The sequence below is a fragment of the Chamaea fasciata genome, unplaced genomic scaffold (assembly GCF_029207755.1).
Source record: "Chamaea fasciata isolate MVZ Bird 193981 ecotype frontalis unplaced genomic scaffold, bChaFas1.0.hap1 SCAF_5, whole genome shotgun sequence".
NCBI classification, from domain to species: Eukaryota; Metazoa; Chordata; class Aves; order Passeriformes; family Sylviidae; genus Chamaea; species Chamaea fasciata.
This window is the reverse complement of record NW_027094090.1, coordinates 46,875,798-46,901,045: the sequence shown is the minus strand read 5'-3', so window position 1 is coordinate 46,901,045 and position 25,248 is coordinate 46,875,798. Positions and strand designations below refer to the sequence as shown.

Below are 25,248 nucleotides of genomic sequence, written 5' to 3'. Positions count from 1 at the left end.
TTAAGACAAATCTTGAAAATTTCCATTTTCATAATGGTAAGAAATCTGTTCCTCCATGTCTTGAGTTACTTGTTTTTGCTTCCTCCATTCCCTTCTCTGTACTTCACTATTTTGACTGGTAGCACCATACGTTTTCTTTGGGCTTACAAAAGTTTCATTGTTCATCTCTGTTTCTTCAGCCAGTTCATCCTGATCAATTATGCCACATTTCTCTTCACTGAGGTTTTCGGGATCAGCCCATTCCTGCTTCTCCCCAGAAGCAAAGATAGCGTAGAATATCACACCAGTGTAATGCACCAGGGCTGCAATCAGAAAGACGTTCTGCCATTCTTCACGGGTCTGAAAGAATGGTGCAGGTCTCATTAAGTTTCCAGTAATAAGAAATATTACTCTCCGAATTACACCATGAATTAGCACATATTGAGGAATAACTGTGATCACTGTTTGATTTCTGATGCTGAAGATAGAACAATTTATGAAAATCATTGCAAATATGATTTTTTTTTATAACTACAGCAAATATAATAAAACTTGGGTTTCTTTGTTTTTTGTTTTTTGGGGTTTTTTTCTTACAGAGACGTTTCTCTGTTGCATGTGAAATATTTATGGATTTGGAAATGCAGGAATTCCTCTAACAACTACATAAATATTATTGTAGATCAATGTTTGCTTAGGAACCCTGCCATGGGGGTATGGATGCGCTGTAGAGTTTTCCAAGTCCTATAGGCATTGCACAGTTGTATGGAGATATTGCAGAGACTCAGGCTCAGGTGTTATTAAATAATATCTGCCTACACAGATAATTAGTTATAATAGCTGAGAATTAGGCCAATGTGGTATTGAAAACGTGCATGTTTAAAACAAACAAAAAGCAGCTGCAGACACCAATGGCACCCCCAGGAATCTTTGAAATGTCTTAAATTTGTTGCATTACATATTCCATTTCCCAGAAAACATGGAGAAATGTTACCTTATGTTTTGTCATTGCACCAACAATGAGTGGGCACACCATTCCCGACAGCGTCCCCACGCCATTGGAGATCCCCATCAGAATGCTGGCATAACGAGGAGCTATGTCCAAGTGGTTCACATTGAAGCCTACAAAAAATGAGAGAAACAGTCAGCCATACGGCATTGCACTACCAGGCCAACAGGGCTTTCTACAGCCATTCTGGCTGAAGAAGACTGAAAAGGGTAGCAACCTCCCTACTAACACTTCTGAAGACTTTGCTGTATAGAAAATAAAGTTCAATTTGGCCCTGTTTAAAGTGTCTGTACTTTCCATTTTCTCATATTGAAATGGTGAACTTGGAAAATATTTTTAATTGAAGAATCAATGCTTCAAATTAGTCAAATGCCTTCCATCTATTTATTTATGTCGTAGCATTTTTAATTCATTTCTTTTGGTGTTTTAAATAGCAGTATAACAGCATAATTAAAAAATAAAACAAAAACCAGTAGGAAAAATAATTACCCTTACTGTAGTGTGTCTTCTGAGCATATATTTTATTAAGAAATAAAAAAAAAAAATACTAAATACCAGCTTAGATAATTATCATTTCTTAGGTAATGAAAATTAGTCATATTAACTATGGTTGATCACAAGAAGTGACGATGAATTCCAAGTGCACGGTAATAAATAAGGTAAGAAGTAGACTACTGGGAAAATCCTGCAATAAAAGTTGATTGACAGAAATGGCCAGCTATGCAAGGACCTCATAACTGAGCAGCAAAACCACTTCCCATCTGCAGAATCCTGAAATAACTGAAGACCAACAGTTACTCTGCTGGTCAATTTTTGTTCACTAGATCCATGTTCTTGGAAGTCTTCTTGGAAGATCTTCAATCTTCTTAACAAAATTTTTAATCCTCATGATAAAAGGAGTTTTTTTCAGTGATGCTGGCACTGATGGTGCCACAAAACAGCTTGAGACTACAAAATATGGGTGAGAGACTCATGAAAGTGTTAGAAACAACTTTTGGAGAACCGCTGGTTGTAGGATGCAACATAGGGAGGGCTGACATAGAAAGCAGAAACCAGGTGCTAAAGCTGGGAACAGGATTGCAACTGATAGCCCTTGTGCAACTATTGACTGCAAAGTAATTCTCTCTCTTTTTCCTTTTAGGCATACAGTTAAATAGGATGAAAAGGTGACTGACAGTGTAAAGATATATTAGAAAATAACAGCAGAAAGCTGATGTAAATTGGAATCAATAAAAAGCAGGTTCTTTTCAAAGCTTTATGTCCTGTGTGAAACTTGTTTCACAGACACTGAAGTAAATTAGTTCTGATATAGGAAGAAATAGCAAACAACCCATAAGTTGCCACATTAAGAGCAAACAAAATAATAGAAATTATGCCAGTAAGAACAGTGAGGACAATAACATCACTTGTATCATGAATAGTAAAAGCAAGAATAAGATTAATTCTTACCTGAAATTGCAAAGCCACTGAAGCCTACAGCTAACACCAGAAAGGAAATAGCCACACCTTTTGTGTGAGAATAACCAACCACCAAAAGCAAGGTTGCTTCCATTCCAAAGCCTTCAAATGAAACACAGGAGAATTAATTACATTTAAATTTTTAGCTGCCACGAAAATACTAATAAGCACTATCCAGAATAGCAGCTTGAAATGAGAGAAATTTATTTTGTATCTTTTAGCTATTCTTGGACACACTTGGGAGCTTTGTGCATTTGTAGAAATATTTGTATATTTATTGTTTGAGAATATATTCCTTTTTTCTCCTCATTCACTGCTGTATAATTGACCCAAGCAGTTGGTAAAGTCAATTCACTGGGCCATGGAGAAAAACAATGAGAAAGTGACTCTGTGCAAAAGCCAGAAAAATTCACAAATACACAAACATTAGAGGAAAAGGAGAAAAATACTCGCCTTTGATTTCTCATGGTTGTAGTGATGTAAGATATTCTTAGTAAATGGAACAAAAGAGGGTTTTACATACAACTGTGCTACCAACACAACAGAACATCCCTGAGCATCACAGGGAACTTCCATTACCAGACATAAACATTTTCTAATATGAAACATCACATCAATCCTTCTGTTTTCTTTTGTTTTGATGTAATGACACTAGTAGTATGCCCTGAAAATACTATGAATTTGATCATCCTTTCTGAAGATGCATAGCCAAGTTATGTGGTATCACTGACTGCAGGCACCTCTATTTCTAGGAGCCCATGCCATCTATTAATAATGCAAGCCAGCAATTGGCAGTGGGCAGCTAACTACTCCACAGACTGCCTGGCCTGAAATCTTTTCTCTAATTCAATATAAACCCTACATGTCACTGATTTTTCATTTCAGTGACTGAACTGGAAACAAATTATTTTGTGCTGAGTTAAAATTATCCTGTAAATCCTTCACTTTTTACCCCTTACCCTAAACCTTTCAGCTTAAACTGGTCGGTGGGTTCTGCTGGAAGTAGCAAATGGGAACATGCCAGTTACCAGCACCATGGTACAGGGTAAACTTTGTCTGTATGAGTTCGCAGGATCAGGCCAATTTGATCACACTATGCTATTGGCCATTCAACTATTAACCAGGCTTCTTGTCTCCTCCCTTTTTTAAAGCATGCTCATATGAGTTAGGATTTATATCATGAGGCATCAGCTCTCTGCTTAATGCTTCAGATTAATCGCCAATAAATGCAATCTTGAGTTAATTGTCTCTTGTTACAATTAAACATGGGCAAAACTATAATATTTGCATCAACTGCAGTGCGTAATTGAAATGTCATATTTTCAGAATCCAATAGTACCTCCACAGTTCATGACCTTCCTTACAGTGGTAGTGGTTAGGATCTTCCTGCTCCGTAAGAAGTCAGCTAGTTGACCTCCAATGGGCACAATGATTGTCATGACCATGTGAGGAACTGCCGACAAAAGGCCAACCTGCAATTAGACAAATGAGTGCTTAACTGTCATTTCTCCGTCAAGATTTAGGGACAAAAGAACAGGAACCATAATGTTTCTTCACCTCTTTTCCCCTGCATCATTTTACCTGATTACAGCAGATGCTCAAAACTGGGTGAGGGAAGAAATATCTCCTTGTGGCCCAGGAGGAGAAACCAGAGCAAAAGTGAGAATCTCACCTTAGAAATGCCATGCAGTATCCTTAGTATTCATGGTTACTCTAAAGAGTTGCATGGAAGACAGTTTATATTAAATCCTATCGTAGACATCAAAAGTCCTTATACTGGAGTGCTGTATCTTGATTTTCAACTGCGTTTATATATTTTTGTTATTCATGTTCTTAAGGACCTCCTTCCTGAACAACAAATCAATCCCTGTTACCTGCCCCTGTGTAAAGGAAGGAAGCACATTGCATAGGGACTGAAGACCATACAGCATAAAACCTGACATCATGATATAATTTTACAAAGTATTAAATAATCATATATGTAAAAATTTGGATTTATTTTTTATTATTGTAAGATTACAGCCTACAAACTGATGTTCAGCTTCTTTTCATTTTCACAGAATCCCAAATGGCTGAGGTTGGAAGGAGCCTCCTTCTGCTCAAGCTGGGCTGCCTAGAGAGTGTTGCCCAGAAATGTGTTCAGACAGCTTCTGAGTATCTCCAAATATGGATATTCCACAACCATTCTGGAAAACCTGCTCCAGTATACAGCCATCCTCATAGTAAAAAAAAGTTTCCTCATGTTCAGAAGGAACCTCCCACATTTCAGTTTGTGCCCAGGGCACTACTGAAAAGAGCCTGTTTTTGTCTTTGTTACACTCTCCCTTCAGGTACTTGTACATATGGATAAAACCCTGCTGAGCCTTCTCTTCTCCAGGCTATACAGTCCCAGCTCTCTCAGCCTTTTCTCATAGCAGAAATATTTTCATTCCTTCATGGTGCTTCATTGGACTCTCTCCAGTATGTCCATGTCTCTCTTGTACTGTGGAGCTCAGAACTGGACACAGTACAAGAGGTGTGCCCTCACCAGTGCTGTGTAGAGGGGAAAGATCACCTCCTTTTACCTGGTGGCCTTTGCATGATGCAGCCCAGGATACCATTAGTGTTTACTGCAAGGACACACTGCTGGCTCACGTCCAGCCTGGTGTTCAGCTAGACCCCCAGGCCCTTTTCCTGCTAAGCTGCTTTCCAGCTGGGCAGATCCCAACACCTATTGGTGCCTGGGCTTGTTCCTCTCCAGGTGCAGGACTTTACGCTTTCCCTTATTGGGCTCCATCAAGCTCCTGTCAGCCATCTTCGTCAGCCTGCCAGGGTTCCTCTGTACAGCAGCACAACCCTGCAGTGTATCAGCCACTGCTCCTAGTTTTGTGTCATCTGCAAACCTGCTGAGGGTACACTCTGCTGCATCATCCAGGTCATTAATGAAGATGTCAAATAGGATCAGATTCAGTATGACTCCTGAGGCAGAGTTTTAGTGATCAGCATGTCATCTTCTAGAATCTTTTATTTGAAGCGGTAATTTAGTGAGAAGTTTGAGCTTACTTTCTGGGGTGAGCAACCTCATTACATTGACAGTCGGTTTTACACTGGTTTTAAATTAGTGAGGTTCACAGAGATGCAACTCTAACATTAATGAAAAGTAGCTCAGAATAAACAGATGTAATTTTTCTTAACATCCCTCTTCTTCATTGCCATGCTGTACTTGCCCAGTTAGAGTGTCATTGCTACCATGCCACAACCATTGCTTCTCTTGCAGAACCTAGGCACACAATGCTCCCAGAATAGATAAATAATGATGTTCTTTGTTATCAGCCTTAGACTTGCTTGAAAAATGATTACCACATAGTAAGTATGTATGCTAAACAAAAGAGTTTTAAAAACTTTTCTGAAACAATTATTCTGTATTCCTCATTCATGCTTCGAAGAGGGAGTGTAACAATTCTGATTTTAATAAAATGGTGATGGCATGGAATATAAATCCATAAAGAACTTGATCTTCATTGCTAATGAAAAGCCACAAAAATCAAGAAAAGGATAATAATTACCTGGTTAAATGCTAAATAGTGAACATAAAACAAAATGTGCATTTCTATTTACTTACTTAGTGGTTTTTCACAATATGTGGCAGCTTTAAAGCAATTATTTCCCAAAATAACTTCTCCATTCTTTCCTTTTTCTAATAATTTGATGCTTCCATACTTTTATTTCTATCAGGTCAGCAGAAGTATGTCATCCCAAATACTGGGAATAGTCTACTGTAATGATTCCAGGTCTATCTGGTTCTCCTCAAACAACTAAACCACAGCACTAAGTGCCATGTCCAGTTATTTCTTGAACATCTCCAGGTATGATGTTCACCTCCTCTCTGGGTAGGCCATTCCAATATTTAACCACCCCTTCAGTGAAGAAATTCTTCCTGATGTTCAGCCTGAACCTCCCATGCTACATCTCCCAGGTCACTGCTTATTCTCAGGTATTTACCTTGCTTATTGCAAATCCAAAGACTTCTTCAAAGTAAGCAGGCTGGCTTATAAGGAGCAAATAGAAGGTCCAGCTTCTGCAGAAGTTTGCCACGATGATTGCGTAAACTGGCATTGAAGTGAAAAATCTCTTCCAGGGAGTACTAAATTTCTAGGGAAAAAACCCCACAAAATTGGGTAAACAGAAGCAAAATAAAGAACAGTATGTTTTATTATCAAGCCTACTAGGTACATTGCATACAACTTATATTGCAGATCACATAAAATGCAAGTAAAATGCATCTCTTGAACTACTTGCAAAAAAAGAGGTAGAGAAATTTTCTTAGAACAGTTAGGATTTTTAAGGTGCACTTGCCCTGCTTACTGAAATTACATGAGGTCTTCTGGAAACCTGCTATTGGAAAATTAGGATCAGTAAAAGAATCAAAGAAAACTAGAGAAAACCTTGTGCCATGTTGTAGTTTGAGTCATTCTATTGAAAGGAGTGGGAAAAAAGGGTTGCCCAAGCTAAGACACATGGAGTAGTGCAGCAACAAGCAGCTACCTGCTTCAACCTAATTAATTTTATTCAGGAAAAAAAATTCGTGGTAGAGAATTTAATTTCTTGCCAATACGCCATACAGCAGGAAACCTACTTCAGAGACCTACTGATTTTTAATAGAATTTTAATCAGAAGCTGAAATCTCTAGCTATGGCAATACACATTGATATTCTTTTTTTTCGAAAAAAATGTTGTGTTCTACAGGCCACCATATGCCTGTGGTTATGAGTGCACCCATAAAGTCAGTACCAGTTTCCTCTGCAGTAAAATCATCATACTGCAAGGAAAATCCATGATCTGGAACAAGTGTGTGTGTGTCTCCAGCCAAGATCTGATCAGCCAAATTTCAGATGCATGACCAAAAAGACAGTCTGGTATTTACACTCCTAGCAAGGCTGTTACCCAAAACATGTAGAGGAAAGAATTGGATTACTTTTTTCCAGAATGTTCAAAACTGAAAGCTAAGAATGAACAGTTTATCAAGAAACACCTCTGTTTTTCACTACTGGCAAAAAAAATTGCCTAAGGGAATGGAAGGAAGTTTGATGGGAAAATAGGATTTAACTAAAAGTTTCCAGGATCTTCTCAGAGAGATGATGCAAAGTCTTCAAGGACCTGAGCTGCTGTGAGAGTGAGCAGGGCAGAAACCCAGTCCTTAAACTATTAGATTTGCAATCATCCTTAATAGGAGTTCAAAAGGCAGTTGGATAATTTAACATCTGCAATCACATTCTTATTTAGTTAAATTCATGAATATTTTTTAGAACAAGCATGACAGCTACTCAACAGCAGTAGACCAGAATGTGTCGTTCCCCCTCCCAACGCACCCCTTCCCTCCTTAGATCAGAGAAGCTCCATAAGCCAAGAGCTTAAACAGCATTACGTGTTTTCCTGTACTCATCCGGTCCAGCTGCAAGAGCCCGATTTTGTAATTTTCTTGAAAGGAAAAGCCCCTAGTTCCGCTACTGTTACCCAGCTAACAGTATCCATCCAGTCATATGCTCATCTTCTGCAAAATGCTCAGAAGTGACAACAAGGAAAGCCTTTTTTTACTTACACTTGCATTAGCTAGGCTGGCTCCTTCTCCTATACTTGTTTCTATATATATCCTTTCTTCATTGGTTATTGTTGGATGTGCAGCAGGGCTCTCATAGGCATGAAGCAGCCAAAACACATACCAAATAATCCCGAACATTCCTGAAGAGACAGGAAAAGCAACTTGGCTTTCAAAGCCAATAAAGCTACACTACAGTATCTCCAAGCCTTGAAGTTTGTTTCGAGTGCCAGGTAAAGAAAACCTGCATAAATTATGCCCAGGCAAATAACAAAATATGGCAACTAACTCTGTGTATATTGTATGCCTGCTTGCAAAGCATTTGAGCATTTTGTCATTTATTCACATTATGCATGGGGCAAAGAAAAGGTAGGAGGAAAGCTCGCTGTAGAACCTAGGGAAAGAAAAAAGCAGACAGGCCATAATGTAGTTGCAATCTGCATGAAAGGACTTCACCAAAAGATGCCCATGGCAAATCTTCTGGTGTGTCCTGTATCTCCAGGGAAGTCAGAGAAAACCCACTTTAACTGGGTTGCTAATGTGCAAGGCTGGTTGGAGCCACCTCTGCCATACACTGTGAGGGGAAGAATCAGCCATAAGGCCATACCCATGGGACCACTTTGTAAAGGTGGCACTGCTTTATTAAAGATGGGCAGCATGGGGTCATAACAATTTTACAACATTTTGTAACAGATGATTATGAAACGAAAGCTCTCAGAATCTGCAATAAGTAGGGAATAAATTGGAGCACCCATTTGCAACCTCTTCATTCAGCAAAACAACTTTGATCCATCCTTGTTAGACAGGTTTTAGCAAATGACTGGCAGTACCAATCTAGTGGCAGATGTCCTTCATGTTAGGCAACTCACCATAAATATAAAAGACTGATGACCATCCTATATACTGTACCAGCACACCTGCCAGGGGCATGGCCACCACCGCACCTGCATAAGACCCTGAAGAGAAAACAGATTAGTAAAACATGTCAGCTGTGGTAGGTGTGCCCAGCTTTCAGAGCAGATGATCCGGACAGATGCTCATGAGAGCAGAACTGGAGGAATGTGTTCAACTGATTTTTTATGAACATGGAGAATGGGATGGAAGCTGCAAAATTTTGACTGGGGTATCAAGAAGCACTGACCCCTCATGGGTCATCAGCCTCATTTTGCAGAGCTGGGCCCTGTAGGGAAATAGGATTTGCAAATCCAAGACTGATGACAAACCACTACAGAGGCATAAGCTATATCTATGCACTTGAGTGGGAAATCCCACCTGGCACTGTGGTGTATGAGGTGAGTTTTGGAGAAGATAACAGACCAAGTTTTAGAAGCTTCATGGAGGAATTCTGATGACTGCAGATATGTTAGAAGGCTCTTGTCATGGCCCTAGACCCATGACCACACAAACACTGGTAGGAGAGAAGGTGTTCAAACCAACCTTGAGTCTGTGTAAACATGTTTAATTCATATCAACAGCATAAACAAACAGCTGGAATAAACAGGCAAATGTTGATGGGGGGAAAAAGAGGATAAAAATATGGTCTGTGCCAAGGTTTCTGATTGGAAAATACATAATAGTGGTGAAATATATTTCTAAGTGTCTTCTGGAAAGAGATGAGTATTTAAGTGCAATCTAGGCAATAGGTAGCAGTGCAAGACAGTGCCAATGGCTTCACATGTGAAGAGCGTTGCTCTGAATTATTCTAGGAAATGAGATACTTGTGGTTTTGAGAGTAGTACATGTTTTGTTAATAAAGATTTGCTAATACTCTACTCAATACCCAATACTTCACTGCAATGGTTCACAGTGATCCTTCTCCCTCATTTTCATGCAATTCATTTTTCCTATGGCTTGCCTACAGAAACGCCCTAAGCCAGAATGTAGATAGAAGAACCAGGAACTTGCTTAACCTGGATTTTCCTAATTCTTCCATTGCTCCTATACACCTTTCATGTGCAAGGATCAGTGATTTGTAGCCACTAAAATAGGTGTCAAGCTGAAGGATGGAGCTTTCTCTAAGAACCCGTGCTAGGAATTTCAGGGAGGGAACACTAAGGGTTGAGACACTTTTCTTTGGATCTTTTCTTCTGAAGGAAGTGCAAACAGCTAAATAATTAAAACATGAAGCCACCTGTAGTAAAAATAAAATTCCCAAAATATACAAACATGGGGCTTTTTCCACTCGCTTCACTCCTTTTATCTTGTTTTTTAGTGCTGTCTTTTCCCCAGCCATACAACTCTACTGCTGATGGACAGAATTTTTTTTCCTGTGACTTTTACATTTTTACTGAACATTTTCTTCTACAGACATTCATCTTCAGCTGTCAGCATTGGAAAGGGACACAGAGAAGAGAGCAAAGTTCATGTCTGACTGATCATAACTCAAAACAGAATGAATCAGAACAGCTACTGGCAAGAAGTTACATCACCTCTGCTGCAGTATATTAAGCAGCCAGCTTAAAGTAGTGAAGCCCTTTTCAGATAATTTTAAAGTGTGGGCTTGTTTAGGAGCATCCATTCAGTATTTATAATAAATTGAATTCCTAAGGATGAAGCAAATGAAAAAATACAATATAGTTTGTCTCATGTAAACCTCTAGACCCATTTTAGTTTAGTATGAGAACCATTTTGAGTGTTGTCTTTAAATGATAAAATGATGACATATTAAACAAAAAAGGACTCACAAGTTCCTAAGCTTAAGGTACAAGCTGATTGTAGCAAAGGGCAGAGGGTTTGTGCATCTCCTTCAAATAATGAAATTAATAAAATAAATCTAATAGGGATAAGTGCTTACATAAACTGTAGAAGCCCATCAACTCACCACAGAATGAAGTGGTAGCCAACCTGCTTCTCTCCAGTGGTGGGGCCCACTTACTCCACATCCCGTGGCAGGCTGGGTACGTGACGCCCTGGCAGACATTTCACACATCACATGATTTGCTTTCACTGCATTCCACTGCTTATACTACCCCTACTGCCTGGCTGTTTGTCACCATGGAATGATATAGGAAGGGTTAGGTAAGTCTGGAAAAACTCAATTGCTTGAGTATAAAGATGTCAAACTAACCTGAATTACCTATTACTTGAATAGTAATATGTTCTGAAGTAAAAAGCTGTTTAGTATAAGCAGTTGATGGCACAAGAAAACTAAATTAACTCAAATTGCAGCACCAGAAATATACATTTTTCTTTAATTAAATTTAGAAATATAAATCAGCATAATTAAAAAATTATCATCTCAAAATGAGTAGCAAGTAAAACCATATATAGATCATATATAGAAACCCTGACTGAAAGAGATCTTACAGCTTCTAGAACCAAATCTCAAAATCAAACTATTTGAAAAGACCAAAATGGTGTGTGCTCCTACCTCCACCAAACCTTGAAGAATCCTTACAAACATCACACAGCCATAATGTACTCTTGCTGCAGAAGGGATGATCATGTTCAGTGTCGATGTTAGAAAGATAGCTGCCCCAAATACCCTATGGAGAAAAGCAGCATGAAAGGAAATACAATTATTATCTATTGTTCAGAAGTGTTTGCATGTTCCACTTCAAAATATTTATAAAATTATTTTAAAATATTTTGTTACAATTTTTTTTTTTTAGTACGTTTTTAAATTGCATTTCAGTCTCTGAAAACTTGCTCACAGGAAATAAATGTCACTTCATTTTTGTGTCTGGTCTTATACACAGTAGGATTCATGATTGTGTTAGAGCATGAAAAATTTACAGTCAAAGAGCAACACTGTTTTATCTAAATTCTCTACACCTATTGACAAAAGCGACAGCCCATGCCTAGACAGTTCATCATCTGAGTGACAAGAAAGCACTAAACAGATGAGCACAAAAGCAAAGAAGCTGAGTAGGCTAGCAGAGAGAAGTGACAAAGGAACTGATTTATATAGAAAACAGTCTGAAAATATGAATTGGAATACAAAGCCCACAGTCATATCTTGACATTTAGGAGACTGCTTTAAAAGTCAAATAAACATTTAACTGAGAAATAAGTACTACTTATCTCTCTGTTGTGCTCTGTGACAAAAAAACTTTTATCCTTTTGCCTTCTTACCACTAATAGAAATATCAGCTGTTATCATTACACTATTGACTCAGGGAACTACAACAAACCATGTGAATTAATAACCATGTGAAAGAAGAAACTGTAACAAAGCAAACACGTTTAATTATCCAAGCAGCTATCTCTAAAGACTGAGTTTCCAATCTCTGCTACTTCCTTTAATGCCAACTCTTAAAATGCCTAGGTTGTAAATGCATCATTTATAGTGAGTTATACAATCACCCTTCTGCAACCGTTTAAAGGGTTGAGTATTGTTTCCACAGAGGCAGCATCTTTTCGTCAATTCACTGCCATTTATCCCGAAGAAGTTGGTCTCCACTTTGACACGAAATATTCCAGGTTTTTTCAATTCATTCACATGTTCTTCTGTCCTCCCTACCACGATCCCTGGGCAGCTGCCACTTTTGGATCAAAACAGAGTTCTTCAGCTACAGACTCCTTTGCCCAGCAGGGTGCTCTTACTGGAAAGTGATATCAAGAGGTGCCTCATGTTTCATGCATCCACCAAACAATGCTGAAATCACATGTAGATGTGTATTTGAGGATAAGCAACAAGTTAAAGGGATGGAGTCAGTAAATTGTTGATGAACTTTTTGGTGGAATGCAGATTTACATCAATTTGGATGAATGTATTGAGTAAATTACATAGTGTTAGAGGGTTTTGGTGGAAACCCATAAAGCACTCAATATTTTCAGCCATTATGAGATCCATTTGAATCCCACACTATTACAGATAATTATGTGCATTAGAGAAGTGCCTAGGGTGGGTCATGCATACGTATGTTCAAGGTTGCACAGTTTAAACAAGCGGCAAAGGAGTCTTTGCCTAAATCTGTAAGGTCAGTAATAGCATAGAATCTCATTTCCAGAGTGCAGCTGGGACAAAAGAAAGTTTTTCCTCTTTCTAGGCCTGGTAGGTTCATCGGCCACAGAATCTCTGTTTTCCTGCCCTGTGTCTTAGCAAATAACCCTTTTGAAACCAAAACTTTGCACCACTGGTGAACTTACCTAAGCTGAAATTGGTTGGGTAAACAAGGAACAAAGGAAAAACATGGACTTAGTGAATCCTATTACTGCAAATAGAAATTATCTTTGAGCTCAGCTCTTGAGCTATTTTTGTTCCTCAGCAAATTCTACTCCTAAACCCAGTTATGATGGGCAAATCAAAAATGTGATGTTGTAGTATAGCATTAGATTGAGTTGGAAATTCTCACGGGGATAAATGCAGAGCTTTCTGTGCTTGTGCACAGCCTGTACTTAAGGAAACACTGCTGACAGAACACATCAAGTTACAGTGTAAACACGGTTGATTTTACTGCTGGCAAGTAAATTAAGGAAACAAAAGCTAAACTAATAATATGCTGAATTATTCAGCCAACAGTGTGCACATCTGGGGTCTGGAGCCCTTCTGCTGCAAAAGCTGGTGGCAAGACTAGAAAGGCTGGAGAAGTGATTAAGCTCAGCTAATTTGTTTGGCTTACTTGGCAGATGGAAAAATATTCTGCCTAGGCACTGTTGTGTGGTCGAAAATGAATAATTGAGGATGCAAACAGTGCTGAAGGAGCAGTACAAACCAAACTCTGAGTAACTTTTGGTTATGGACAGAAAAGAGTGGGACTGAACATCCTGGGCAATTCTATGGGATGACTGTGTTCTGGAGAAATTTTCACAAGGGCATATGGGTGGGAAGAACACCCAGGCAGTCTTGTAAACCCTATAAATTTTTGCAGAATGCAAAATGCAAAGTACTTTGATTTTGGGCAAAGTACAGCATATAATTGGTCTTAAAGACCTTTTCCAATTCTGACATTATTTGTAGGTAAGTCGCATCTTGTTTGCAGAGAATGAAGTTAGTACCAGCCATCTTTTTTTTAAATTTTAATCTGTAGATCCCAAATACCCTTAATATGCACATCTCATGATCTCATTCACAACCAGCTGTCTTCAGAAAATGTCCCTCTCTTGTGATCATGTTCAAAGTTCTGAAGACCTTTTGAAGTAAAGCCCAAAACCAAAGTTAATATTGACAAAATTAGCCACTTTACTTATTCACATTTTCAAAAGTAGTTGAATTTCAAATAACCTAATAAAAATTGGCTGACAAACACATTGATCATTAAAAAGTCAGATTCTCAGACTTCACCAAGCAGAAATCAGGAGGCTCTATTAGAAGTTCTATGCAATCTTAATTACAGTCAATACTGTATCCAGCCATGGCAAGGATATTTGCATGCATGAGGCTAGATTTGTGACTTCAGATTATTCTGTAATTCCTTTAAGCCCAGCTTCAGTCCACAGGGAATTTTTAAAGGAGGAAGAACAAACACTGTTTGAAAACTACTGTTTGGTGTTAAATTGAGCTAAAAAGCATCAAGGCAACTTCATAAAGACAAATGCTTCAACCACTGTTGGAAGCATTAGGTGTGATTTTCCTTGAACTATCCAGAAAGCATTATTGTTTAGAGAAGAAATGTGTAAATATTTGAGATGAACAAGTTAAATTGAAAGAATCAGCCATAGACTCATATTGGAAGTCTTGCCCTCTGAAATAATTTTTGATTACACATATAAATACTGAATGTTCAGCTTCAGAAGTGAATTTCTGAAACACATTAATTTGCTATTTTAGTATTCTTATTTACGATGTAAAACATTTGTAAGGCTCTAAAGCTTACTTCATTGGCTTGTTGTTTTCTTACCTGTTAGCAGCCAATTTGTTTGAGATGAACCCTCCTGGAATTTGTGTCACAATGTAACCCCAGAAAAAAGAGCCATGAATGAGTCCTACAGTCTCTGGATCCCAGTTGAATTGGGCTGTCTGTAAAGGAAATGGGACACGTGCTGTAAGATACAGCACACTCATTGTAAGGTAACTATTGCCTGGAAGTCACACAGAAGTCACCCTGTGCTCCAAGTCAAGCGTCTTTGCACTGGCTGCTCAGGGTTGCTGAGCTTGAAAGCCCCCAGTTAAGGCAAAAAGGTGTTCAACTCCCCTGTGAAATTACTGCTTTTGCTCTTAGAAGCAGCAAAGGTTTCAGCCATAAAGTAGCTAATGCTGGACCTTCAGCTTTGTCACTTGCCACTGCTTCCGCCTGGGCTCCCTAAACTTGAAGCCTTTGCTTTCAAGACTGCTCCGAGTTATAAGAAGGACCTGATACCTTTCAGTGAACACATCCATTTTCCCAAGATTGTCAAGGTTGTTTAAGTTCTTTGAGTGTATTTGCTTCCTGGTCAGATTTGTTCATGGCTCTCCCTGTCAGGGTCAAACTCTGATCATCTACTGTCAGTGTTAAATGGCATGATAGCAGAAAAGAATTGGGGGCAAGGAGAACATCTGAACACAAAGCAATCTCAAAATAAAACCAGGTAACACTAGCCAGTGACTAGTTTATCTTTTGTGAGAAGTGATGACAGGTGTAGGGCTGCACTTGGATACAGAAGGACAGCCATAGGCTGGTCATACGTGGTTCCTAGTCAAAAATGCCTGCAGCCAAGAGATGTACCTGATCCTTGAATACCAAGCGGTTTCAGTCTTCTTGAGGTTCTTCCTGAACAAGGATTTTTTAATTCTCTGATGACATTTTTTGACATACCTTGTTCAGAAAGAGGGACAGTCAATGCCCAGGGCAAAACATAGAGAACATAAAGCAAAGAGAGGGTGCCCTTTCTGCCCTCCATTCTGGGCCTGAATCAATATAAACACTATTGGAAGGTCAATGTTTACTTTTTCTTCATGAGCCCTCAGCTCTGAAGATCTCTTTTGGAGCAATAAGAAACCACGATGTTGTGCTTTATTATCATTTTCATGCTAATCACATGTCTGGGAAAGGTGGTTAAGCATTCTGTGAGGAAGCAGCACAGATATCTTTTAAATTCAAAATTAAAACTGTCGCTAAAATACCACAGAGAATTGGCAACTGTAGTGATAAGCCTTAACATCTCTTTTTTTGATATTACCTTCTGCATGTTAAAAGGAAAAACAGGTTTTCCCACAACACTGATGTTTTTGTTCACAAAGAAGCAAACTGAAAAACAGCTTCTTGTTTGAACTACAGCAAGATGGCATTAATTAGCCAGACATGTTTACAGAAGGCTAAAGGGTTTCCCTCCCCATCAATATGCATTTTGACGTGTCCCACTTTATTGTGCTGAAGCACTTCTGTTTAAACACCTATTTTTCTACTAGCGATTTCCATTTGAGTTTCTAGGTAGTGTTAATTTCTGAAGACAGAAACACCATGAGATAAGGAAGAAGGTTCCTTCTGATTCAGGAGGTGCTCATGCCCAAACACTATGAATTTAGATTTGTGGAAGGAATTTACTCCCATTTTCTGAAATTACCTCTTCTGAGCTTCCCAACCTATGCAGGCACATACTTTCTCTTGCTTAAGTACAGAACCTGGAAGTCCCAGCAGGACCATGGGGACCAGGGATTAGACTGAATAAATACAAATTCAGAAGGAAGTCTAAGCATGCTCCTGTGATCATGAGTCATGGAGACAGGAATACTTTTAACACTGGAAATTTATGATAGACATTTTCTGCACTCTTCTTTAGCAAAAGTTAAAATATGTAAGAGAAAAGCTGAAGAATATTTGCACAGTGTTTCATTCAAGAGTCAAGATTCCTGTGAATTTGTTAGGACAAAAACATTCAAAAGATATCCAAACATAAGTCAACAAGTAGAGCAAATGTAGAGATTCAAGTTCATAAAATCCAAAAAGGGGCACTTGACATCACAGCCAAATACCGAGGGAGGACGAGGGAGGACGAGGGAGGACGGGCAACGTTAAGGTATGGATTGAACCTGCTGGGGTGCATTGATAAAGCTGTGTAGGATCTGCTGTGGACCATATGCTATCCACTGCAAATTTGAAAATAGTTTGGCACCTAGCTCTTAATAGCTCCAGACAACAATCCACATTGTCAAAAACCTGATGTCTTTTTGCTAATGACTGTTTTAAGATCTTGAAAACTATCCACTGATATGAATGTAGTGGCTGCAGCCCTACATAAAATAATTGATAATTCCTTCTGCAGAAGCATCAGAGCACATTTCCCTGAGAGAGTAAAAAACAAAAGCTTCTGCCACCACAGCAAATTCTGTCTACAACTGACAGATCAAGGACCTGGGAGACATGCAAACTAATTCAGTTCTCATTTCTGGTACTTATATCCTCTCTATGACACTGCAAATCCTCAGGTCTTGAAGATTTTTAATGTCACTTCATCACACAAATAGGAATTAAGTGCCTGCACATGTATGTGCATCAAGACTGACGTGTCTCCCTCTTGCTTTTTTAATCTGTGTACACACAGGACATTGCTATGTGGCATTTGGGTGATTTTGCAATGGGATCTGCTCAGGGGAGTGAAAGGAAGATATTTTCTCACCTGCAGCTCTGGCTTTCCATCGACATAGACAGTGTTGTTGTTGACCATCTCCACGATGGCCACGCCCAGGTTGCACCTGATGCCGAAGGAGATGCAGAAGCCCAGGCCACTCATGATGGCGATGATGTAGCGCTTGGGCAGGCCGCAGCAGTGGCACTCGCACGGCGCCGGCTGGCGGCTGCTCACCGGCACAGGCCGCCCCTCCGCTGTCAGCTCAAGGGGCTCCTCCTCCACGCTGGTGCCATCGATCTTCCTAAACAGATGAAGAAAGAAAAAATGAAGGTGCCCTGTTGTCTCAGTAAAATTTGCTGAAATGTGGATGGACAGTTCCATGCTCCGGTTGCAGGCTAACTCCCGTTGTGAAGTGTTTCTCTTCTGGTAGTGAGGTGAGTTAATGCTGGACAGGCTGTGAAAGGTTAGCAGAGACTACACTTTTTCCTGAATAACTTCTGAAGTTTGCACATCTGAGCCATCTAGCCAGACAGCTGGTTGCAAAAACATTCACAGGCTAATTATGAACATAACTATGAGATGTAACTGGAGGTCTGTTGTGATAAATTCCATTGATTCTTAGGAAAATTTACAGATGATTAAATTAACCATAACTTCTAACTAGATGTACTAAGCAGAGCTCCCAGTACATTTCAAGAAAAAGGGAAACTACAACACAAAGCATGATTTCACCGAGCCCCAAACTCCCTGGAATTTGTTTTCTCTTGTGAGACAAAAATTGGGGCTATACAGCAGAAGAGAAATGTCTCTGGCATCAGATCCCCTATTAAAGATGCAAAAGAGATAGGCCTAGACTTTCTCTGCCTGGAGACATTTGAAGTCACATGTTCCCTCGTCTCTGAAATATCCTGCCATGACAAGGACTTCATTTGCTCCAAAGTAAACCCCTGCAACTTCTATTGTGGAATGTGTTGCCCTTTGTGTAAAATACCTACTATGAAATGAGATCTGAAGGCAGACAGGGGCTTTCTGGGCAGTACATTCCCCATTCCTCAGCAGAGGAGGCTGAAAGGGCTTTGTCTGGGATCAAATCTGGTGTGGCAACTGCAGTGCAATTGGGAAGAACTGGGAGGGAAGGTGCCAGGGATGGGGCCTGAATGGGAGCAAATGGTACCCAGTCATATGAGCCTGTGAGAGGCTACCCATCAGCTACCAACTAAAACAAGAGGGCAGCTCCTCAGGCTTTGCATATCCAGCCTTTCCTTTTCCTACAGGCAATCTAGCTGAGATATTCATATTAAACAAAATGGCACTTCCATGCAATCTGGAATTGCATGACAGTGCAATTAAAATTTAATTTGGTCTCTTAATCTGTCTATTAACATTGTGCTGCAGGACCAGGCAAAGTCTGTGGTAAGAAAGGTGAGGTAGGGAAGAACTAGACGCACCCAACCAGACCAGAGCTAAGTAATTCCTTTTCTAACATTGCCTTTCCAGGCCTATCTTAAAATGCAGATTATGGTTTTTCTGACATGATGAAACATTTAAGGACATGGCTAGCTGTGAATACATGACTAACCCACTGAACACTGACTGTGAGCCTTTACTAAGAGAGGCCTTGATCAGCAGCCTTTTAGTTTTGGCATCACTCTGGAGCACTGAGCTCAGGATCCAGCTCTTTTTTGTGCCTGTCATGGAGTACTGTGAAAATATGAACAGCTAATTAAACTAAAGGAAGCCCAGTTTGTCATGTAAAATGATGAAATTATTTCATTCATTCTTTTCTGATAAGAAATAACTGATTTCCTTCTTTCACACATCTGTCTGAGTGTATTTGAGATCTAATGTACATATTGGAAATGTATTTGAAACCTCAGTTTTCAGTATGAAAATCAACTGTAAACAAATGCTGACAGAGCATACATGGATGGGCTACATCTGACTAGGTTGGGTTTTTTGGGACAGTGTTGATTTAATCACAGCTTTCCCCAGTTGCTGTAAGTCTAATGTACTATCCATAATCTAACAGATAGTACTCTACACTGGACTGTTTGCAGATATAGGTGGTAAGTATGCCTTCTTGTGCACTTAAATATATCTTTCCATATAAAGTTCCACTTAAAAATCTCATCATTTTTAGGCTCCAGAGATAACTGGAGCATCATTTACTACGTGATTCCTTTTTACATCACAGTATAAACCCAGTATTTCACCCATAGTCTTAGCAAAAAGAAAACAAGCGTGCTACAGCTCACTTTTTCAAGAAACACTAGAATCACAGTGTTTTGGGCCAGAAGGGAACTCCTGGGGTTATTTTATTTAATTCCTTTCTCAAACCATTGCTCACTGCAAAGTTAGATCCTTAGCTCATTGTCAGACTGTAGCAAAGACTTTGCATCCAAGCAAGGTAACACAGAAAACGTGATCTTACTGTGGTGTTATTGGGGGTGATTGAGATCTTATGATTCACCTGCAGGGAAACAGCATTTTTTAGTGAAATAGGAGTACAGAGACTAATTCGGTCAGGCATTTTAAAAAGAAGACACCATATATTCCATGCTCTTTGTGTTAATAGAGGTAGGTGTAAACAAAATGAGACACCACAAGTAAAGACCTCAGGAAGTGAAAAACAATTTAATAATTATTTTTTAGAACAGTTGTCGTCTCCAAAGTGTTCTTAACAAAAGAAATGAAATAAACTGTCTTAAAAGAAACAATTTGTCTTCCTCTAACAGAATATAAGATTTTGATGAAATAAATCAATTAACAATTTTTCAAATATTTGTACCTTTACCAGGTTCTATTTATAAGAGAGACATTAGACTTTAGTGGATGCATCATTTTGGGCAGCTGGCAAAGATTAGACACTTCATGCAAAGCCAAAACATCTGGACGTTTTCAGCTGGCTGTCAATTCAGATTGGGATGAAAACATCCTTCTGCTCCAAATTCAGTGCTAAAAATGGTGACCTAAGACTAGAACTATGAACCAATATTGTCCCTGCAGAGAAATTAATTATTCTGCTATTGCAATGACTAAGTAAAAGAAGCAAGTTGAGGACTGATCCATCCCCCCAAATCCACACAGTTTATTTCCTACCCCCAGAGATTAATTTCAATGCCTCTATACCAGGTTTGTCTTGGAGAAAACTATTTTTCAGTAGCAGTCCAAACACATAGATATTAGAGCAGTGCAGACATTCACACAGCCAGTGTCTGCACTGTTTTTTTGTTTTATTTTATTGAACAGGTACATAATGAAGATATGGCAACACCATTAAATGATAAGAAATTTATCTTTCAATTGATCCATGCATTTTTGTAGTGTCAGTGAAAATTTTTACTAGTTGTAGACCGATGACTTAGAAGAAAACTGCTTCAGGGCCAGTGCTCTCCTCTAATCATCAGCCTCATGCAGGAGATGCAGGTATGCATTTTCCTGCATGGGAAATGTTCACTCCTTAGATCTGTTTTTCCTTTTTTCAGCAAACGTACAACACTTGGCAAGTAAGAAGAGCTACGTTATTTGAATCTGCATCCATATTCTGTGCCCAAATGTCATAATAACTTTATGCAAAATTTCTCTTTTTTTAATTCAATGCCTACTCTGGCATGTACAGAATTTTGAGAGAATCAAAGAAATTTCAAAAATCCCTATCAGTAATAAATAAATATATGTGCCCTAGAGCACATTTATATTCAGCATTCTGTATTTAAGGGGGCTTTAGCAGAGGAATTAGCTCCTTCTTTAAATGATGAATTAGGTGTACTAGAATTTAATTTCATTTCATTAAAATCTCATCGATTCCACAGTAACAGGCAAACGTTAATATTTGTTGTGTTTTAACAAGGATTTCACCAGCTGTGGCAGTCTTTCTCAGGCAGCTAGAGCACAATCATACACAATGTTCAAGGCTCACACCTACAAATCCAGTAACTACAATGATCCCTGTGTAACTTCAGAAACCTATACAGTAATTATAAAAAAATATCATTAATCCAAAAGCAAATACAATCTCCTAAGACCTTATTAATTATTCAGGAATTTGTTCAGGTGATAACATTCCATAATAAATCCTGTATTTGATGCATCGGGATCCCAGCACAAATATCCAAACTCTCTTGAGCTACTCAGGGCATGGGATCTCTCTTGCTGGTTTCTGCATGGTACTTCTATGAAACCTGCAACAAGTCTCAGACACCAAGGGACTGCATATTCCAGGTGCTGCACTCCTGGGCTGCAGGGCAGTCTCTCCTCAGCGCAGTTGCAGAGCACTGGAGGGATGTTTGCCCCCGGGGTGCTCCGGGGCAGTGCTGCATGAGTGCATTGTGCCCTTGCACTAACACTGCTACAAAGGCACAACTCATACATCAGCTGGGTCTGGATACCCCACGCTGTGTTCACAGCACTGCATGGTCTGGGAGGCACTAAGCTCTCCCTGCTTGTGTGCAGAGGGAAAATCTGAGAGGAATAACTCCATGATCCAGCACAGTCAGAGCAGCCCTGTCCAACACAAGCATCTATCACCCAGCTTCATGATGCATTTTTCAGCAATTTAGGCTAATTCATCAAGGGACATCTACAGCAGCCAGAACTACACCTATCAGGGCTGCACTTCGTACAGCAGCCAAGTGGCATGGCCCACATGTCTTTTTACATTACAAGAGACAATACTGAAATGTAAACCTACTTAAACAATTCCCACTTTCATCAGGAAGCCCACAGTTGCCCTTAGCTGGTCCAGGACCCCTGAAATCCTTAGAGTAGGCAGAGCCTAAGATCTTTCTTCAGTCTCTGACTTTCTCCTAGACTGCAGTAAGTTCACAAAAGGACCAAAGTGTTTGTGTCTGTCAAGAAGATCTGCATAAAATTTTTCTTTTCTGAGAACATAAGGATAACAGAGCCACAACTCTGATATTCATTCATCCAAGACTTGAATTCTCTAATTATTTTTTTACTGCCCCACTGTATAAAATTAATCAAGAAAAAAACACTTTTGCATTAAAAAATATATATACAAAGCACTTACACCATTTTCTGAAACATCTTCTAAGATCTCACAAATTAAACAGCTGCCAATAGCCTAAATAAAGGATGGCTCGTGGGTCTCTCAGCTAAGTCTCCCCTGCCTCCCTTCCAGGATCCAGACACCCTGAAGGCACCTCCTGTGAGCAGACTCTTATTATGCAGAACCCACCAAATAAGCGCACCTGTGAGGAGGCAGTAAGTTGCTTTATGCTGCTTGTGCTTTTGGACTTGAGCTGGACTGTGGACAATTGCTGAACCAGGCATCAGCTTCTAGGTCTGCTCTCTTGTTTGCAAGACAGAGCAAATGTGGCAGGAAGGCATAGACCAGTCATATTCACCAAAACTAAAACATATTTTTCTACCTGCTTTGCTGCTTTTGATATCAACACACTACAGTCAGTGAAATCACACTTAAAGGTCTAATCAAGGATGTGCATTATGATAACTCATCAAATTATGATGAATACTAGAAGAGAAACCAAATTCTTTGCTGATTTTCCCCGCATTAAAGACAATTGGACTGGATGAAGAGCAATATCAAGGTTGTAGCTGGTATATAGGCATATGTACCACCATACAAAAACATAAGTGTATGCTCTCATTTGTAGACTAAGCTGTAGAGAATGAAGTTCATATTAAAAACCTGTGTTTTTCATTTATTTATGGAAACTTTCAAATATGACTGCATATTTCCTACTAGACTGCTCAAGTTGCAGCAATTCTAACTTCGATCTGACTGCAGACATAGTAAAAAGATTTTATAGTTTGGATAATTTCCTCTGGTGATTGGTACATCTAAGGAAGGCTCTGAGATACCTATGTTTAAAACAGAAAACAATTAAGTTCAGCAAACTTTCTTGTACCTTAAGTGATATTTAGGTTAATTTGATTCAGAAGCAGTGTTCCTGAAGTTGGCTGCCTGTACTATCAACTGTGTAGGAACCAACGTGATGTCTTTAATACATGGCTACCAGAGGAAAGCAATCTGGATAATCTAAAGTGAGCCCAGTGTACTGCCACATCATGTATTCACTAGATACAATCCAATTTGGTCAAATTGGCCAGCAGAGCCCACAGCAAAGAGAATGTATCATTGAATAAATGACTTGAATCAATGTTGTAAAAGATAAACAGATTTCCTGGAATTACTGTAGAGTATTTTAAAAGTAAAAAAGCAAGACATCAGGTTTCATCTGTAACACTGTAAATTAAAAAAAGCTAAGTAGAAACTGTGTAGAAAACAGATACTTTGTTCACATGATAAAGAAATAGAATAACTGCAGTATGATATATGTAAATTCTTACACATTTTCTTGTGATCAAAGGCTTGTTTAGACACACCAAGAACTATTTCTTGTCTCAAAATAGCAATCCCAATAGAAGGCAAAGGGGTGGATATAAAAGCAAATACAATTCAGTCACTAGAAACACCTTCAGTTAAAATGTTGGCCTGATCCACACAAAGATTTAAAACACAACATCCAGAATGGAAGAAATGCCACTAACCCCTCTGACTTTCATCTATTGATTACACAAATAAGTGCTGTCAGTAGCCATTACTAACAGAAATAATCTTCTATTTAAATGAGAAATACGTTTCCCTTTGTAAAACTGGTCATTTGTTACATCAGATTTTCATTTCTCTAAAAATAAAAATCCTCCATTTCTTGGTTCATAAAACCACCAGGTTAAGATGAAAATCTTTAATCTTTTTTCTGCTTTTGGTAGCAAACAGCTGCTTCTCCTTATTCTCTCTCTAATTTGCTAGTGTCAGTAAACTCACACAGAAACATCTCTATTCAATACATTTTCTCTTTCTGATTTGGAACATGTTTTAAAACACCCCAAACCTGTAATTTAGGAACATTAAGTCTAATTTCAAGTGTGGCATTATTGGGAGTGTTAGTTCCCATTAAATTATTGCTTTTTCTCATGCAAGCTAAACCACAAAATTAGTCATATTTAATTATTTAAAAGTTTTAAATTAAACACTTTTCCAAGCTCTTTTAAATATTAGAACATTATTTCATAATTTATTTTCACCTTTTTTTTAATATAAATATTCTATGATCTACAGTCATATGCTGTTGTAACTGCTCCTTTTACATCTTCTGTCTTACAGCAAGCTTTCTCACTCTCTGTACTCGGATATTAATTTTGCAACTCTATATTCTGTTTTATGTTTATGCACTTTTTCTATACTGCATTTCTCTTAATAAATTAAATCAATGGACCTGTCTGGGAATTTTCTGTTGGGTTTTACCTTCTCAGATTCCCCAGCGAGTCACTGATGGTGTTCTTCACCTCTTCCTTTCCTGGGTTAAAAAATCTTTCTTTCAGTGAACCAAGCCCCTTGAAAGGCATTTTGTCTTTCTTCTTCAGTAAATCCCTTATGTTAAGGAGCATTCACTTCTGCTGTCATATTTCCCAATGCCAGAGTCAGAAGCCTCCACCAGTCCTCAGTGACCTCTGCAACAACAACCAGTTGCTCAAGACAGGAGCAGGTAAAAAAAATAATAATAAAAAAAAGTCAGATCTTGCAAAGCCAGAAGGGAAAAAGCTGTGGAGCGAAGCTCCCTCAGAGGCACTCAGGGACTTGGCGTGGCCCTTGGAGCAGCTCTGCTGCGCTTGGTCGGTACCTGCGCGGGGCACTGGTCCGGGGGCTGCAGCTGGGAGCTGCAGGTGCTGCCGAGGGCCAGCGTCCTTGGGCAGGACGTGCTGCCTGCTCCACAGGCAAACCTCAGCCTGGCTTGCTGGGGCTCATCCTCAGTGC

At 39.2% G+C, this 25,248-nt stretch overlaps 1 protein-coding gene across 1 annotated transcript; it reads right to left on the bottom strand.

The window, feature by feature from the left end:
- SLC17A8 (solute carrier family 17 member 8) lies at positions 1 to 24,868 on the bottom strand. The gene is made up of 12 exons (XM_066184605.1): positions 24,739 to 24,868; positions 17,496 to 17,748; positions 14,801 to 14,919; positions 11,389 to 11,503; positions 10,840 to 10,927; positions 8,888 to 8,974; positions 8,022 to 8,161; positions 6,425 to 6,574; positions 3,783 to 3,915; positions 2,435 to 2,545; positions 971 to 1,098; positions 1 to 339 (listed from the first exon to the last, which is right to left on the bottom strand). Exons 1-12 carry the CDS (start codon positions 24,837 to 24,839, stop codon positions 1 to 3), a joined length of 1,764 nt encoding a protein of 587 aa, XP_066040702.1. The 5' UTR covers positions 24,840 to 24,868.
- Between the last annotated feature and the right edge of the window lie 380 nt (positions 24,869 to 25,248).

Coding starts and splice junctions, on each gene's coding strand:
- SLC17A8 (XM_066184605.1), bottom strand. CDS start 24,839: ATGCCTTTCAAGGGGCTTGGTTCACTGAAAGAAAGATTTTTTAACCCA. Junction 10,928..11,388: donor TTCTTCAAGGTTTGGTGGAG/GTAGGAGCACAC, acceptor AATGTCTGCCAG/GGCGTCACGTACCCAGCCTG. Junction 8,162..8,887: donor ATCAGTCTTTTATATTTATG/GTGAGTTGCCTA, acceptor CTGTCTCTTCAG/GAATGTTCGGGATTATTTGG.